Source organism: Opisthorchis viverrini (assembly GCF_000715545.1).
Source record: "Opisthorchis viverrini unplaced genomic scaffold opera_v5_354, whole genome shotgun sequence".
NCBI lineage: Eukaryota > Metazoa > Platyhelminthes > Trematoda > Opisthorchiida > Opisthorchiidae > Opisthorchis > Opisthorchis viverrini.
This window is the reverse complement of record NW_008752014.1, coordinates 426,036-445,929: the sequence shown is the minus strand read 5'-3', so window position 1 is coordinate 445,929 and position 19,894 is coordinate 426,036. Positions and strand designations below refer to the sequence as shown.

The 19,894-nt window shown below is 40.5% G+C and overlaps 1 protein-coding gene across 1 annotated transcript in view; it reads right to left on the bottom strand.

Moving 5' to 3' along the window:
• Positions 1-326: 326 nt before the first annotated feature.
• Positions 327-19,894, bottom strand: part of T265_10342 (hypothetical protein) — a gene marked incomplete at both ends in the record, with an annotated part of 36,895 nt that continues 17,327 nt past the window's right edge. The window contains 5 exons of the mRNA XM_009176683.1: positions 327-529; positions 4,872-5,069; positions 7,295-7,401; positions 9,862-10,062; positions 13,842-13,934. Of these exons, the coding sequence (XP_009174947.1) occupies positions 383-529; positions 4,872-5,069; positions 7,295-7,401; positions 9,862-10,062; positions 13,842-13,934 (746 nt within the window). The remainder of the gene's footprint in view (positions 530-4,871; positions 5,070-7,294; positions 7,402-9,861; positions 10,063-13,841; positions 13,935-19,894) is intronic.

Here is a 19,894-nt window from a genome sequence, read left to right as displayed (position 1 = left end):
GTAACGTATTTGCCGTGCATTCGTATATGTTGCCTAGCATAAGACGCTTATCAATGGTTGAGCGGCCCGAAGAAACATTTTGCTAATAGTTCGATATTTTGAGCGGTGACTAGGCCACCAACTATACGAAAATATCGCGCTCTGAGGTTTTTGGTTTTTAACTGGAACAGTTTACGTTGCGGGTCTCCGCATTTATCTTTTGCCCCATTTCTACTGTGCTAGCATTTTTACATCGTATTTTCGGGATAAAACTGTTAAGATACGCGGTAGTCCGTTTCTTTCCTCCCAAGCCTGGAGAAAGCATTTACTTGGAAACTTTGCGACTAGGCCATCTGACTTGAGAAATGAATTATTAAATCAAAAATGATTCCAAGAATAGTTTTCACACAGTTGCTTCGTTCAGTTTGCTACTTTGACGAGAAAGGAGCATCTTCAAATGTTGCCCACTCTGCTGAATTGCGTCCACTGCTTCCTTGTGCGTCATGTTATGTGTTGGAACTCCGTTAATCTCAACTATTTCATCCCCAATCTGTAACGGAGAAGAAATTTCAAAATTTTCATGACCGACTTTCAGAGTTTTGATTGGCTGTGTAAGAGCCAATATGATGACGCATAAATGATAAACTTTATTATTTGAGAACAAGTATCGTATCAATTAACGTGGGTAATAGCAGTCAAGCGGGCTATTTAAAACATAAATCTTCATGGCAACCGAAAAGCTCACCAAACAATTGTTTGAAATAAGTTTTTCAAACACTTTCGTCTTTCTGTAAGTTTCGAATTCGTTGGGCAAATGGGATAACCAATCGATTGTAAGTTGCTGCTGTTAAAGTTTAGGGATGTTTTACATTGTAACGAAGAATTCTATAATGTGAACAAGAGAATATTTGTGTAATAGTTTATATATATATATATATATATATATATATTTGCGTAGCAGGGGTGGAAATCTGGATACCTTCAAGAACGATCCGAGTGAACAACATATAATTAAAAAGAAAGCCTTGAATAAGCGAAGTTCATCCTCTTTTACGCGCAAACTTTCGGTAAACCTCCCAGATGCATTGGATATATGTGCCTGGCATTGCTGCAAAATACCTCCATCGAGCTGCGGCGATTTGGCTTGCGAACGTTTTGCTCCCTGTAGTTAGATGAAACTTAGCTGAACTTCTACTTTGTTTCTTTCTTTAAACAAATTAGCTATGAAAAATACGTTTTAGTTTCAACGATAATAAGGATATAGGGGCATATCTCACATTTTCCCTCAGTACCGTCCCACATGAGTTACGGGGCAAAATTCTTTTAGCACACTCAGAGAAAATCTACAGGCGTCAAGCACAGTCAAAATGCGGCTTAGTATTTTCTCACCAAATTGAGTTTGGAAATATTTGCCGTCACATTCTCAGAGTTCAATGTTCCGGCTGAGTAGGCCTACCTAGAGAGATTCAGAAATGGCGAAATGTTGAGTTGTCCGGAGTTTCATCGACTTTATTAGCAGTATCCTGTTGAGACACAGATAGTAGCCCTTTGAACATCATTACGTGACTTTTGTGCAAGGTATTATTAGAGAAGTATTATAAGTGCGATATTCGGCTCAGCTTCCATCGAGACTTCCGTCAACATCATCTTAGTATGTAAGCATATGCTAGAATGCTGTGCTCAGGATCAATTTATTGCCATTTGAGAATAGCTATTATTCTTTCGAAAAACACGTACTATTCCGATACATACATGGTAAAGACCACCGTCGGTTGATGAAATTTTCAACTTTTGAGTTGTCTATGCCGGTATATGCTGCCAATACCAGTAAAACAATGTTATGCAGGCTTTGGATTTGAGAAGTGAAACAAAACGATATTCGTTTTTATTCCTCAGTGACCGAACCGTGTGCAAAAGTGCAAACTATTTAGCCTTCATAATAAGCGACGCATTTTGTCCAATGTTAATCACGAATAGCTACACGAACGCTCATAAATGTGTCCTATTTCTAACGTTACGTGATATTAACCTTTGCTCTCATTTTCCTTATTCGACAATCGAATCTGTTTGGCTGGCTTATATTTGGTGGATATGAGCCTTCATTCTAATGTTCGGTGATTAGGTGTCAATAGTTTCAAGCTATACTCTCCTTATAGTGTCATTGGTTAGGATGGTGCTGCAGGTGGTAAACAGCCCTCGATGATGTCCGTGTATATACTACCGCCGCTCACAGCTACTGATTCGTGCTACCGGGTTGTGCGTTCATTGCTACCTAAAACCATTGTCATAGTGCATTGCATTGTAAGTTAACGCGAGATTTTATCATGCTGCTTTCATTGTGCCTTTTTGCAACGGAACTTGTTTCACCAGCATTGCATACACTTTCAGTGTGGCTAGCCTACATCGGTAATACTGGGTACATTGTGACAAAGCAAGGGAATACTGATTAGTCCTATGTGACTTGATCGCGTCTCATACGCGTGCCCTGCGGGTCTCGGGTGTTAACCTATTCCTCTCTGAAGCGACAATTAGGGGCTACTGTTTGAGCATGCCGTTGGCTCTAGAACTGCCTCCCACGCTTCACACTTCGGTCATAATCCCTCGGCTTTACGCCGAGCCTAGGGCGTTTATTTGGATGGGTGTGCATTTCAGCAAAATGCATGAGTTAGGTTACCGACTGCATAATGGTCCGAGTTTAATCTAACAAGCCAAGTTGTATGGTAGAACATGATGGCTTTACATGTCACCTTCAACTAACTTACGTAACTTTTGTGGCTCATCTCTTTTTTGCTCTCACCCAAACCCTGAAAGCCGTCATGTCATCCAAATCTAGTTCATTCTGATGCACAACTTCAGTGATGTTAACATGAGGATAGTGTAGCGCGTTCACTCTAACTGATGCTTCAGTGGAGGGGTGAATCAGGACTTATTCGTCGACCGCGGTTAAGATAGGTCATAGAGTCGCGAGGAACGCATTGGGCAATGCTTAGTTTGCAGTGCGGTGTGGTAACAGTATTAATCATACAGATCTTCCTATAAAACATATCCATCGTTAAACCGATTTCCTTGTAACAGCGATCAACTCCATGCAAGGACAATTATCCTCATCAGTATAAAATGTATGACTGTCGGCAGAATCAGCGTAACGGCTTGACCCTGTGCTTGTGCCAGTGCAGGTCTCCGATAAAAAACAATCACTCCGAGAGCAAACACAACAAAATATGGGGAGATTACAATAATTAATCAAGTAGTTTAGACCACTGCTATATGTCAATGTCTTTCAACTGATTGCACTCGTGACATCTCACTAAGATATTTTGATCGTAGTTCTCACTACTTTAAATCACTTCCAAGGCGATAACGTAAATGATGGTGATATTACAGTTTAAAAACATTTGTATTGCTTTAGAACTTAGATAAGGAGGGTATCCAGATAGAACACGAAGTTGAAGGAAATTCGGGGGATTAAGCCCTTCTGGTGAGACATAGGAAGAGTAAAACGGCAATTGGTGGATTCAGTTTCATCATTTTTATCATTATCGTCTTGTAAGGAACTGTTTACAAGCCATTTGTCAATAGCAAGCCTCATCACATCCACTGGACTAACTACTGATTTTACCGAATATAGTAATGATATTTTCCTCAGCTTAGTTCCCGGTCTGAGCCTCATATGCTAGCGTTCACGTCAAAACAACCACTAAAGGTGCACAAGGTCTATTAATGCCAAAAACGAAGTCAAGAACAGTTGTACTGCGCTTCGTATATATAGTGTAAGGGGTTATAACATTCGCGAAGTTCTGACGCGTTCCGGATGCGTCATTGGCAACCGGCATTTGACCAATACTAGGTCACGATTGGCTGTCAGGTCCAGATTTCTGACCAATCAGATCTCGCCTTGATGCCGAACCGGCAAGTGTCCCGAATTCTTGGCAAATCTCGTGCGGGACAGGGTTATCGGCCGTAGCAGCGCCTAAAGACGTGCGGTAAAGCGGGATCCGTGTGGAGTTCTGCCTAACACCGAAGCTTTACAATGGAACGATCCTTCAGATTAAGTGTGACGTCGCGAGCCTACCCAGCCAGTCGAGCTGTTTGATAACAATGTGAAGAACCCAAACTTTTCCAGAATCTAATTCCACTTGTTGAATCATTAGCACCCGTTGTTGATACTGTCGCATAACCACCAAGTTTGCCATCGTTACACGGCGGTTTCTATGAAGAAGTTAGAATAAGATCATAAAAGCGGTTATTCTACAGAACGTGGGAAGGATCACACTCCATTAGAATAAAAATTTCTGTTGGTATAGTGAGGGGATTCAGAAAGTTTCAATGGAGATTTTGTACTGGCACTCAGCTCAGTTCATCCCGAAAAGCCGAGAAGAACTGTAGAATTGTTTCGTCCTTGTTGAGAATCATCACCAGTGCCTATCTCAAAAGAACCCTACTTCTCACCTTGTCATCTATCATCTTGGAAATGACCCGGACAAAGACCACATGCTACTGACTTTGTTTCCTAAATCTATTTACAGATTGTTCAACCACGTTTCTGAAATCAAGACGCTGAACCTGAAAGAAAAGGCCCATTTTGAAATGTCTATGCAAAAGGTTTCCAGAAATCTTACTCCTTTTTGAATATAATGTCTTGTTTTGTCGTGATCGGAATATGTTACCACTGTAATGCTAATTTTGGGTTTGTTACGGAAAGTCCAGTTTTACATACAACACCTTGTGCTTTCGCAGCCACCATATACAAGCCACGCATTAGACATTGATGTCCGCAGGTACCTTCCTCAAATGCTGATCTATGTTTGCAATGTGTGATCTGCCGACGCGAGTAATATTTGCAAACAGGGAGCAGTCTCAGAATATATAAATACAGGCTGACAGTTATTTACCTGGATGCGACCATCCATAGACGTTGGACCACCATCAGCAATGCGGAATACAAAGAGCGGAATGCGTCCAAAGTCGATTCCACCGCGAATGGAAAATCCAAAACCTTCAGCTCCTTTCGTCAAGTTGACACAGTACAGCAAAGGTATTTGGCCAACGGAAAGCCGCATAGCCGTTTCATTTTCTTTGGAGAGCGTATTCTGAACAATTCATTTAATACAGAAGATCTAAAAACGAAGACTCCCAAAACACAACTCAAGTTGTTCTTTAAATGATTGTGTTCAGCAAGAATTACTATGGCGTAAAATAATGGCAATTCAACATCAGCAGTGAAGAGTCATCTCACTATGTTACTGATGATAACAAGCAATGATCAGTGAACAGAATAAAGTACGATATCAAACGAAAGGCTCAATAATGCATCATGACGTAGCGCATCACATGCGTCATAACTCAACAGTTTGAGGGCATAAATCAGAAGCTCATCCTTACTTTATTGTGGACTTTAAGTTTGTCATCCTATATAGAATCCTATAGCTTGAAGTATACTACTTTAGTTTTCTGAAAAAGACTGACCTTACACAAAACAAGGGGATGACCATAGTTTCTGCGAATAAACACATTGAGCTCAGTGAAACCCTTCGTGACATTCTAGAACACTATTCCAAGCATAAAAACCCCGATCACCAGGTAAATCTATGGTCAGGTCAATTCAGTGTTGTGAATTTTAAATACTGATCTTTCCAAAAAGGCTAGGTACCACTTATTTATTCACATTAAAGTTGTTAGTGATAAACAAGTCAAAAATGTTGAGGCGAGGTTTGGTTTATTTGTGGAACACCCGGAAACATCTGAATTGTTCGTTACGGAGTAGTTGCTGACCGACACCTTATTCTTGGTGCCTGCCCGGTTACTGTACAAATGGGTACTTAACACAGCCATATTAAACATTCTTCAGATTACTCTCCAATTTTTTCTAAAATGTTTTAAAACTGATATCACATGTGAACTTCTTTTCAATGCAGTTGGGCGCTTTCTGTGATGGCGCGCTTTCACCTCCTGCTGTGTGGCACTCAGGTACTTGATCACAAATTTCAACAGGCTTTCACTTTCGATCGGGGGATTTGAGATGTATGCCAGTTATGCAGTTAGTGTTTTAACCGTGAAAACCCTGCAAGCCGTAGCTACAGCTCCAAAAAGCTACGGAATTGCGAGTATTGGCAAGACCACGATAAATTATGATGTACACATCAGCGAAGCATTTGGCCTATTTGAATCAGTGCAATTCAAAGAAGCTAAATGTGCTGTTGACCAAATGCTCCGCGTTGAAATACCGATTATACCGAATAAATAGTGATCAGGGTCGTCTCGACTGCTGTGTATTAACGGCGGCCGCAGACGGCTTGCAACAGGTCCACAAACTTTCGCTCGCTGACCTAACTTCATTTGTTTACATCGACGCCAAGAGCTTGTGAGCAGCATTGCGTTCGCTTGCGCGCTAACTGTCTGCGACTTCTCACTACGCGAATTTTTCCAGTGCCCTTACAACTTCTCACCGGAAAATCAGATTTGGATGCCATCCTAATGTATTTGTGATCCCTGGCGTCATCTAAGACCTGACAACTTAAGCACAACCAATCCGCCCAGAGTTCTTCCGCGGCACATTTTACTACCGAAACCCGCAGTATTTCGGTGGATATTTAACCACTATACGTATTATACGGTGTGCTGATAGTTATGTAAATTTGCCTTCCTGTATTCCGACTTTGGCGAGCAGTTATATTTTGGTACCCACAAACAAGTCGTATCTACCTTTTTGCCAACACACCTGCCTCAGAATTCAGTTTTTAATCTCTTATTATACAAAAACCAGAGGCCAATTCAAAAGTGTGAGTGACCTCTCCCTTCTAAGCTATAAGTGGATTTGTGACGGATTTTCCAAATACGCCACCCCAAATTTATGAGACTACCAGTCAATGTGTTTTTATCTCTTCTAATGTATCTGCTCTTGGGGTCTGAAAACCTTAAAATCGGCGAATATGTTTTCTCTATTGAACAGAGTGGATGGAGTTGGGCAGTGGATTCGCTTCATATTAGCTCCTCTCGAACGTGCCGCTGGAATATAAATGAGTTATTTTGTACAGGCTTTTGTTTAATTTGTCTGAGTTGTTTATTCATATGCAGATTTGTGGTTCTTATCCTCTGATTTAGGTAGATAGGACATTGGTCAACTGTCCATCCGTGTTTGTATTCGACCGTTTGTGTTGGAACCATTTAAGGAGGTCCAAGCTGGATCTGGATAATAGTACAAAAACTTTACGAGAATAATGTCTTACAACTGGTTTCAATAGTTTAAGGAAACAGCTCTGCTAATCCAAGCGTATCAAACCACCAACTTTAAAATATGTGCAAATAACATGCATACCAAATTCGACGTTTTGCATGCGTTCATCCTTGCGTATTCAACCTGGTCGTCTGGTGTTTTCGAACAGGAGACCCTTTCGAGCAAATCTTCCGGCAACTCCGTAATGTCTGTTGATAAAACATATCAAACTTAATTGTCAATCAGAACAGATGCTTTTCTCCATTCACTGCGTAGGTGGTTAGGATTTATTGACATTCTGCCTATATTGATGAAGCCCAAACCCTGATACAGTCAAATTTGTATGTCGGCATTATTTACCCATTTCATCATTGCTATTTGCCAATGAGTGTATATACATTCAGTCTAGTCTGCATTTTGTCCAAGTACCCGGAAAAATAAATATATTGACTACAACTGCGTGGCGCCTGATCATGAACGAGACTCAATATGTTCGTGTCCCTTCAGAGAGAACGACATAACTGTTTATCATGTACTTCCGAATGATAGTGTTCGACGCCGAGCTATGGAAGGTGGATGTTCGGGGCAGTGCAGCTTAACCGTAGTAAAAATGATTGATCAAATTTCTGATAAAATGATTTTTGGCTCAACTCTCCACGTAGGCTGGCGAGGAAGATGAATTTGTACGCAAAATCCATGTGCCTATGCGAAGTGACATTTGATGATAACAAGTAATAAACTGGCAACTGTATACAGGTTGGGCGTAGCTGGGTAGCGTCTCAAGGCATTCTGCCCTTGGAGCTCTAGTCCACCGAAATATACATGAAGCACTGAATTGGGTCGGCTGGATCATGCAACTGACAGAAGCAAGAGGAGAAGTATGCGATTTTGAGTGATGCTAACAGAGGGTGCCAGAAACATCCAGCCGACACGGGATCTTATCGATTTTTATGGGGAACCAAATAACAACAAAAATCAGAATGAAGAGTTTTTATAAGTTGTGACAATGTTTCTTTGGTGTACACAAAATTCTTGAAATGGATGGGCGTATCACGGCTAGTCCCCATATAATGACACTCCGCTAGCAACGTTTTTCTTTGTTCGGATGGATAACGTGATGAATTCTCTTATTCTCTCTTTCTCTTATCAACAAAGACATTAATTTTATCATGTATATAGCTATATTTATATGTATACCATGTCTTAATGATGGGTAATAAATGAAAAGTAATACAGATGCCGATTTGGGTGGCCTCACTTACATTGTGCACGATCTTGAAAGACGAAGTATGCCTTTAGAAGCTCCGTGAATAGTATCCTACATTTAAGCGAAAATTGAGTAAACAGCTGCTCCAAATGGTAGATGTTAAAATTGTGCATATTTTATTTAAAAAAAAAACAAACCAGGAAATTTTTGAAGTCAACGGTAATTCACAAACTACTGCTTGTGAACGAAGCACATCTCCTGGGCTTCCGCGCTTACGTTAGGGAATAATGAGATGTCGAGTCCAGAATGAGATCCGCTTAGTCAAGAATGGGGTTGAAAATGCAAACAGCCCCGTGTAGTTGCTTTGCTGCCGTTCTGATTATTATTCGATAAATGCACGTGATACAGATGTCTACGCCAACGTATGCATAGCTGCGCGATTTTGAGAAGGCACATCGTCGCAGGAAACAATTCTATGAGCACACATGAATATTCACTTTAAAGTCAAGTCAATTCGCCTCTAATCTCTTTCACTAAAAAGTGTGAATGGTTTAAATTTTATTCTGATAACCTCGAAAAATGATTGCGTTTTTATAGAAAGTTTTTAACCCTGGTCTATACATACTTGGAAAAAATTATTACTCAGTTATTTACCTTTGATGACGGTGTTAATATTTATGTTATATTTCATCACCCACTGCCGCTCACAGAGAATTCTTCACATGCTGATACAGCTTTTCCAGTTAGTCCAAATAAATCTATAATATACCCTCCTTATGACAGCAGGTGGTAAATTCAACGTTTTTGGCCTGATTAGGCTCGTCCACTGTTAGAAAATCACTAGGTATATTGTGCGACTGACATTTAGATCTTGAGAGGAATTTTATTATTCATGGCGTCTGATGGGAGCGATCATTGCTTTTTCCTTTGGCAATGGCAAAAAAAATTAGACTGAAAGCTAGCAGCCTAAAAAAATATTCATAGTGACAACAGTAATATTACCATGGAGGATAACATCCTATGTACATTGGTTGCCCATGTGTGGAGTAGATTTATAGTAAATCTACAGGATGTTCACATCTATTCCTAAAGCTTTCTTGAAAATGGTAACCTACGTTTCCCTCACTTAATGGTAATCATAGGAAACCCGCTTTATCTTCACGATAAGATATTTCCCGATATTCACGTATCTTTTTTACGCTTCTACTAAGGCCTCCCACTCGCATTTTAGCAGCTGATCTTCCGCCAATTTAGCCTACAGAACTCTCCACATAAACTTACCGGTTAGAAGCTCTGATTGAATTACCAGCTGAGAACTTCCGAACTTTTTATTTAGTAGCTAGTTCAAGTGACATTTGATGGGGCTTGTGGCCGTCTCACTGATCTATTCAAAAACACCTGATAAATTGCCCATATTTTTATAAAACCCCGGAAGAATGAGGTTACAATCTAATTGACTTACAATCCTGCTTGGTGTCATTCTGATTGGTTGGACTGGGAGGCCGCTGTACTGTAAGCAATAACTTCCGCTGGTTTTGTCTTATTATGTGAACAATCTCACTGTGATGCATCCCAGCCAGACGCTCACCATTGATAGCCAGAATGCGGTAGCCAACCTTGAGCATCCCAGATCGATCCGCCGGGCTATTGGGGATGATTCGACCTGTAAAGCATCCGTGAATAGAAAGATGAACGTATTTAACCTCACCCAAAATTACGTCAAAATGGGCTGGTCAAAAACCGAGGCTGTTTGTCGTGTTAAACCACACACAGATTTTCAGTGTACTGTACATCACTCCCTCTATAGCCATAGAAAATCGTGTGAATGTGGATGCCCTAGAGTTCGAAAGTCTAACAAATTTACTCTGTAAGTGGCATTCACAACAATAATAGCTCACGTATCTATAGGGTACCCTGGAAGCAGGGTACTTATTTTCAAGGAGTCTCTCCCTGGAATCCACTGTTTTTCAAAGATTGTAAAGTATACTGGTCTGGTTCACTTTTGTTGACAGCATGACACTGATCCCCCAAAAAAAATTCAGAAAAACAAGACTAAATGTTTTCGGCACTTTTTCACTCTCTTTGCTTCGTGAAATGATTGACCAATCCGTTGGGTGTGCTAGTTAAATTGGTACGCGATAAAATTAGGTGATTGGCCTTACCAGCATGCAAATTTGTGTCGCACCGTTATCACGTAGGCTTAATTAATCCAATTTGTGCGGAAAGTACACCAGCCAGTTAAAGTGGTTCACAGTAACTATGATGTACTTACATGGAATTCATTAAGTTTATTACCGATAACAGATTATTGATAGCCAGTCAAATTTCTCGATGCCTCAATTAAATCTTTTCATTCTAGTGAAACATTACTGTCAATTTTGTGAGGAAGTGTTTAACAAACGCTTGTAAATTTCTTTCGGAGTCGGTCAGTAGTGAACCGTAAGCTTTCTACCAATATCAGACTTGAAATGTGGAATTGAGTTCCGGTCTTCCAACTATCGCGTTTACGTATACTCATACACTTTTGTTGACAGCATGACACTGATCCCCCAAAAAAAATTCAGAAAAAACAAGACTAATGTTTTCGGCACTTTTTCACTCTCTTTGCTTCGTGAAATGATTGACCAATCCGTTGGGTGTGCTAGTTAAATTGGTACGCGATAAAATTAGGTGATTGGCCTTACCAGCATGCAAATTTGTGTCGCACCGTTATCACGTAGGCTTAATTAATCCAATTTGTGCGGAAAGTACACCAGCCAGTTAAAGTGGTTCACAGTAACTATGATGTACTTACATGGAATTCATTAAGTTTATTACCGATAACAGATTATTGATAGCCAGTCAAATTTCTCGATGCCTCAATTAAATCTTTTCATTCTAGTGAAACATTACTGTCAATTTTGTGAGGAAGTGTTTAACAAACGCTTGTAAATTTCTTTCGGAGTCGGTCAGTAGTGAACCGTAAGCTTTCTACCAATATCAGACTTGAAATGTGGAATTGAGTTCCGGTCTTCCAACTATCGCGTTTACGTATACTCATACGATTTGGCGTGAAAGCAAGTACGATGGTGAGGGTCTTGCATAACCCACAATTTGTAAAAAAACGTTGATAAGGTGCAGTCCGACAAGGCACTAATCCAAACAAATTTATTTGCATCTTCTGCTTACAGATTCTCTTGACTGACATCTGTTGGATAGTTTCAATCATGTCAGGCTGAATGAATATTTTCGAAGTCAGGTGTGTTATTGTTTTGACATTATTCTGGCTGCCAGCAAGATCGTTCTATGTGTAAAATCCTCAGGTTATTAGATTTTTGGCAAAGAACGCTGTAGATTAGTGCACGGTTCTACAAGTGTAACCCAAACAGGGTGTTTTATTTATTTAACTTCCAAAGCTGTTGCAACCTGGAAGGCAGTAAAATAGCGAATCATTTTTTCAAAACCACATTGATAAACTCGATTTGTGGGTAGAACAGGGGTTGTCAAGAATGATATAAGGTTTTGCTAGCTATGAAAGAATGCGAAATTATTGCAAATAAATTTGAGTTCCTTGATGCATTTGCGGATTGTGTTTTTCTGCGGCACTTATCCTTCCCTATTACCATTCACGTTACAGGGCCTTTAGCATGTGAATCTTTTGTCCATGTTCTCATTCCAGAAGTATATATGAGGTCCAATCCTTCAAAAATTAAACTTTCACTATTTAGCCAGTGCAGTTGTTCTCTCTGGGCAGAAGGGGCTATTCAACGCTCATAGAACAGTTGCTGATGTGGTTAGAACTGATGGTACAGCGACAGCTAAAAGCGGAGGTTTGTCAAGAGTCTTCGAACTCGAGGATTTTTTTGCCGACGAATCGGATCATCAGGTAAATCATCCACAATGTGGCCAATTAACATTCATGGGTCTTTGGCGCATCTGTTCAAAACTGAGGCTTGACTATAGTTATTCCCTCTGCGCTAGCTGGGCTGTAAAATGGTCGAACAAGTCTGTATAGCCATCCGACATTGTTAAGTTAAGCATATTTAATCCACGTTCATGATGGAAAAGATAATTACGTTTTATTGGAAGAAATGTACTAAAATCATTACCCCACTGGCCGACCAAACTGTTCTGTCCTTCTTTGATTGAAAAGCAAACATTTAAATATGAACTTTCAAACGTCTCTCCTAACCGCAGCCAACATACTGGTGCGTGCAAGTTACTCAGATGGTTGGCCTTATAGTGCAGCCTGTTTTGTATTGATGTTCTCACGTACCGATCTATTGAAATGTTGGCTGTCTGCGTTTGCTTTGGCAGGTGTCAAATCCATATAATCTCACAGTGTGCACTGGCAGCGTGGGTGCCTGATTGAGTTTCAATTCCAACATATTCGGTTTCCGCCATTGGCGAAACGGGAGTCCGCGGCCATTGTGTTGCACTCATTGTATAAATGGAGTTTTAACGAGAGGTTATTTCGAGAAAATATTCTGCCTTTTTAACCAGCCGTCTGACTTCCTCCAGCTGAACTAGGTTTTGATGAAGTCAGATAACTTCTACCAGTTGATAAAACATAGTACCATCATATCAACGCCAGAAGGATCGGTGAAAACATTTCCGGATACATCTAACTTTGAGAACTCAGCATCACAAGCATCAAAATTTTGTGTTTGGTAACGTTTTGCACTGAATCAGACGTTCGCTTAATGTAACAAGTTTTTCGGAACATAAACGTTACCATTCAGATGCATTTATCTATCTCGATCTATTATTAAGTAAAGATAATGGTATAGGTCAAAGTTACTCCTGTAGATCGGATCTCTCGCTACTGGATAATGGGCATAGTTATGTGAAAACCCAGCAGATCCCGTTTGACATTATGAAGCTTATTTGGAATTACTGCAGTAGCTCGTGATTTAGATGGGGATTGCGATCGATGAAAAAACGATGATAGTCCAAAACTGGCATGAGTTCTTCTGGAGAAGTTGAAAGGCGGCCAAAGCATCGGAATTTTGAGAATTACTACTTTCGTTCACCATTATTAGTGATAATTTCATCTATACTCTAGTATTCCCACCTTTTTGATACCTGAAAATCCAATTAGTTTTGACTATATACTAGAAGTTTATTGTTGTGTGCAGGGAAGACGTAATTACGGTGGTGAGTATTCACGAAACCACGCAACAGCCTCATGAAGACGAGATACTGCTACAATTTATGGCAGTAGTTTAGTGCTGAGAAAGAAATGTTTTTGATTTTTCGAAGAATTTTGTATACATGCATACTTTTTAATACAGGGGAAAGAACATCTATAAATCCGAGCACGGACTTTTAAAGAAGACCACTTTATTACTGCAAGTCTGCGAGTCTATACTTTCTGTATGAAAGCCGCTTAGTCTGCTTTTTTCAGTTACCTGCTACCCTGAAGCAACACTTAGTGAAAACCGTCTATTCCGAAAAACTTACCGATTTCACTGGCTTTGCAACCGTCCAGCGGACTGACAATTACGAAACCAAATCCTTCATTTTCTTTTCGCTCAAGCACCACATCAAAAGTAGCTGAAAAAGATTGCGCAGCTTTAGTTACTCAGCCGTGGAATGATGATTTTGCAGTACTATGTATATATATATATATATCATAAACAATCCTGAAAAAAATTGCCCGAATGTGTAATTGTGAAGTAGGAGTAAGTAAGAAATAAGAAAGAGAGGCTTAAACTCCATAGTGTAAAATGGCAGCAGTATGCTTGCCTAGTTGAGTCCTGCGTCACATCCCCCTAGCCATTAAAGATAAAAGCGCCGTCAACTAGGCCTCAACTACTGAGTCCATTTGCCTCCCCCAACCTCAACCTGGCTCAGGCTATACTTTCAAGTTATCCTTTAACCTAGACGACTATTTGTCTAGCTTAGGTTCTCTAATTTAAGCGATGGATTACAAACAATGTTCGTGGGTAAACTGCAAACAATGTTTGTTGGTGCGCACTCCTGTACCTATTCAGCAAAGATTGTATGTAGAAAACATGCTTCGAAACTCATTTCCATTGGGGCTGTTGAGGAGAGGGTGACACACTTATGTGCTAATTGTTCACTGATCCCATGATCTCTGCAAATGTTCACGTAAGTAATCTCCAGACCAAAATCAGTTACAAGCGCCTGGTTGGAGTTGGATGTATGGATATGTCGGATGCGTCGTAGAAAAGTAAAAAATACCGGACGTCTTCGAGAAGCACCACAGGCAATCAGGTGAGGCAAAAAATGAAGTTGACACACCCGGAGGCGACCCGATGTGTCACGACAAATGGTCCAAAATGTCAGCTGACTTCTGCCTCGGACTGCTTTGAAGAAGTCAGTCTTTGATTTGTCAACTTATCGAATCAACAGTAAATCCGATACTCAGAACAACCGTCATGGTGATGAGAACTTTGGTAAATTTAAACTGCGAATTCAATCTGTAAGTGCTTAAAAGCCAAGAAACACAGTATAGCTGTTCTATCCTGACTGGGAATCGTGATATGAAACGCAAGGGAGTCTCGAATACTCGACCTCCTAACTGGCAGTTTGAATTAACCATTTGGCCACGAACAGCTGACAAACATCGCGATCAAATCGCATTTAGAGAGGAGATGGCACCACCCGTCCACTAACCTGGGACACCTTATAGCGTGTTTTCGTATTGCCTGGCTCATCGTATGACGGCTTCCTTGATGGGAGTTTCACTCATCTCAGGAAATTGCTTGTCCTCTGAGCTACTTATGGGATAACGGCAGTTTGATGAGTTTCGGTAATTTCATGTTGAGGTTTTCTGTGATTTTCAGTAGATCAAGCCCGATCATGCTACGCCTAAATAGCAGTGTGATATTTTGGTCGGTATACTAGGACTACTAAGAGAATAGGCTCGTAACTCATGGCACTATTTTCTAGTGAATATTACTATGAATCTGATATCTGAGAGCTTCCGGTCACATAGATACAAGTGCCATCACTTGGTTGATCTGTGTGCTTCTCGAAAAAATGAAATTTTCGAATGAGCATTCTTACAAGCCAATTTTTTGAGGGATCGTGATCAAGTCTGTAGCGTTTTACCGCCATTCCTCAATATTTTCAAGGGTACGTCATCAGGGTACACCGAAATTTGTCAGGCATGCATGTCACAGATTATGTCATCTGTACTGATGATAGTATGACGGAGGGACGAGCCTCATAATGATCTCTACGTATCCTCCTTGTCATCCGAAAAGTTTTGCTTTCAATCGCAGTTAAACCGCTGTGTAATTCCTAATTGACTCACACCCATGGATGTTTATTCCGAAACAGAGCAATCAGGCTCACCAGTTAAAATCGTTATCAACCGGTTTGTTATTCTATGTGCTTCCTGCTACTCACTTTGTGACAGGCAAATAAACACTAGCTAAATTTCGTTCATTAAATTGAAAAACCATTCGTTTATAATTTTAAATATTTCAACCAAAAACAATAAACGTTGAAAGAGCGAGCCAATTTGTCTGCTCTGTTTACTGGCTCAGCTGTGTAGATTGCAAAGAAACATATATTAAAAATAGCAAAACCAAAAACCGTATAGAAAATGGCAAGGAACAGTCCATAGAGATCTGATGACACAAGTTTGCTAAGATACACCTTGGTTGAATGTCACGTGTACGGTTGGCACAGGGAACGTGCGCAGGTACTAGTTATATGCAGCTGGATGGTTGATAAAGTGCAAAACCAAGCAGTCCGAAATTTTGACCTGGTTCGTGGCAAAAGGTCAGTTATGAGAAACTATCCACCTGAATATTCGTCTTTTCATCTCGGTTGATCTGCATCATTCTTAGAACTGTAAGGGGAAAAAAGTGGCGGCCTACAGTTTTGTCCGTTCTATATAGTTTGCTTACACTGTGCACCATCACAAGTTTCACCACGAAGAGGTTCAGTCTAGTGTAATGTTTCACTGCGCTGCTGGAATTAATATGTTCGCTTGGCTTATAAGTGACAGCATATCGCAGAGGGCCGTATCTTTAAACCTATGAGCTACCCTGCAATTCTAAGAATGTTTTGGACCTTGTGACCTGACGTCATTACAGCTTAGCAATCGACTGATATTGCTTGAATATCTAACTTCAATCACTCTAACGAAATTATCTTCACTCAATGCAAATATCTGAAATCCACACCTCATAGAGCAAGTCAGGTGAAAATGACAGGAAAAAGGTGGATGGAAGTTGGGTTGGTCCGGATTTTGATTCCTTCATATTGTCCTGCACCAGTGAAATTCTGAGCATCACGCCCTATTAGATATTCTGTTTTCCGTACCCAAGTCAAGATACGAAAAGCGTAATTGGGACAGTTGCAGCCTACTATGTTCCAAAACATCGGCTAAATCTACGGATCATTATCTGGTCCAATAGATATTATTATCGTCCATTTTATGAGCTCGGAAAGCTACTCTCAGGGTTGTCTCGTTGGATATGTGGGTACGATGGATAGTACTGATACATAAACATAAGAACATCGATTATCTGGGTTGTAAGTTCTCAGCAGGCCAATAGTGCACTAATAAATAAATACATAAATAAACGTAAATAATAACTAAAACAAATAAGTGACAACAAATGGCTCAATGTATTATCAACTGTGTTTTCATACAATACCGTGCATAGGTTATTTGGTTTATTGATCGCTGAAACTAGTTGGTAATGGAATAATTAACAAACTTAAACATTTTCATTAATCCCTTCTCCATGAACCAGTAATTCTATGAACGCAGTCCAGGTTTATACTATACTCTGTCCTGACGATTTACACCTTGCTCAACAGCTAACTTTGTGTGCCATTCAGAAGCAATCCAGGGATTTACCCCTGTTGCGCATGTGGACCAAACAAACTAGCCTGATCTGATGCTTGTATCACAAGTGAACTTTGCTATGAACATGTTTCGGAACGAGCGCAAACAACTTGGCTGTGTCCAACGTCAAATTCTGTATAATAACCACATGGATTCAATACTAGAGTATGTCCGAAGCTGTCTGATAATCGAACTGGAAGTGCCTAAGACTTGCATATTCAATGAGGATAGAAAATAAGTGTGAATAATCGTGGTCACGAATTGCATGGATAGTGGTTTCGGTGAAATAGCAACCCATCCCTGAAAAGATTAACCATTAAGATGAAAAGAAACATGGGCACTAGGTCACGTCCTTTTTACAGACCATTAGAAAACAGTTGGTTTAAAAAGCGAACCTCAACCTAGTCTGCAGCTTACTGAGGCCTGTCTGAGGCCAACTGTCAAGGGACACTCATGCATACTTGGCATCCCAACTTCAAGAGTTACATTTATCGAAATACGATTATGCTGCTAACGATAACGAAACGTAGCTGCGCCACATAACGTCTTGTGACTACAGCGTATCTTTGGAAAGTGCTTGCTGGCAAATGAGTCGAATAAGAACCCAGATCTTTGGCTCACACGAACAGATTACACAGGATTACTCTCAAGCCACTCTTATCCGGACGAAATGTATCACGATTGATTATCCTAAAACACACAAGGTACGCCACACTTCCCTAGCGCAAGAGATCTCAGTCAACAATAACTAACTTTCAGGGTTACATTCTAGTCCGTTTTTTCTACGATCTCTCCAAGCATTATCACCACACCGCAAAACGCAGACCTGACAGAGGTGTTGAATGAGTGCAAAAATTTGCGTGTGGTTCTCTAAAGAAGCTACAGTACCGTGGATATTTTCAACCCACTCAACATCTTGTAGACCTCGGATGCTGAATGGACACCAATAATTCTTCCATCAACTGACTTCATCGCCTCATTTGCATTCGGTGGGATTCAGTTGTTTGATTTTACCAGTTAAGAGGCAGATGTAACACACATGTCCGTCGTGTTTTCGGCACTACGGCAGCCCCAAGGGCACTAAGATAAGATAGTAGGATTTATGCTACCCAGCTTATCTTGACTCACTGAGCCTTTGTGTTTTCGTAATAGACATCGATCACACACAAAACTTTCCCTAGACTGGTTAAACTGCCTCGTTGGCTAGCATTGCGAGACATTTATCTACTCATTTAACAGGCCTTCAAAATCACATTCTAATTCATATCTCGAGACCTTCTCTGATCTTTCGCCTCCTCAACAGACCAGTTCAGCTACGACCAACTTTTGGTTTTCTAAATTCCACCCCTTGTATCTACGATCTTGCATAGCACTCTGATAAAATATCTGGTTTGTTTGATCAGTCTTGCCTGAGTTTGTATCGGTAGAGTGGAACGGTGAGGTAAATTTCTCGCAATTTCAGACCACATTCTTTTTGATATATTTATCGATCGTTGCACACACGCGAAAGTTCGCGCAAATGGTGGCAAATAAAACAAGAAATTTAGCTTGAAAGACCCAAGAATGAGGAATATGTTAATAAAGTGCGAGCCGTATATTTAGCACACAGCTTTACGCAGAAACATAAATCGATATACAGGTACCAAGGAGAACAATTGCAGCTACTCACAGGGTATTATTTCACAAGCAAACCTAGATGAAGTTTATCTATAGCTCAGTAATCTTGTGCCGATGCAAAATAAGGGCGGTCTGGTCAAATGTTTTAAAAGTCGAGTTCAATTCGAGTCCACTAGCCTTAGACGTGCTATCAAGCCTAACTAACACCACTGAGTATCACCTAACGAACAGAGTGTACAGACATTCTCCCTAGAGTGCACCTGCACTTGTCTTGTCTGTGTTTGTCTGCATCCGTCTGCACCTGTTTCATCCTGTGCGCTTTAACTTTCATCGTGTAGGCTATGAACCCACTTTTACAGCAAGATCCAATTTAAAAACTTTAGTAAACTTAAGTTTTGTCTGGTCTACTTAAAACAGTAACCTGATTAAAGAAAACGAACTTCGTCCAATTCCAGACACTAGGACAAGTGCGAAGGTCCGTAACTACTGTGTCGTGACTATACATTCTGATTATGCTTGACATTTAGAGGATTCTAAGACACTAACTCCAGTCGTGTGTAGTCCTCCATATCACACCTTGACTTGATCCTAATGAACAAGCGCTTAGAAAAGGGTGGGTTGCCACGCACTTGGTTTTCGTTACCGCACTTCTACTGTGCTTTGTCAAAACATACTCCACACTCACACAGCCTCAAGTGTAGCTATCAAGAATCCTAAGGGCTTATTTTTAGTGGTTGCGGTGAGTGAGCAGTTTTAATCCAGTGGTGAACACATGACCGGAAAATAAGGTGTCTGTTGGTTGACCGACTGCTCCATCACTTTCGACCTTTATCATTACTGCACTGGAAAACATCGTGCCAGGTATTTCCATCAACATGTTCGTCATATACCACGGTCATTCAGAAGGCATACTGTATGTCAGATATCTGCTAGAAAGAGTACGGAACTCTCGATTGTGTGAAAGTTGTACACTCAGAAGTAGTGTATGGGTTGTCCCTATTCTTCTCAACTATTCTGGTTACTAGCCGATGTGTTTCATCTCGGCGAACGGAGATAATACTAT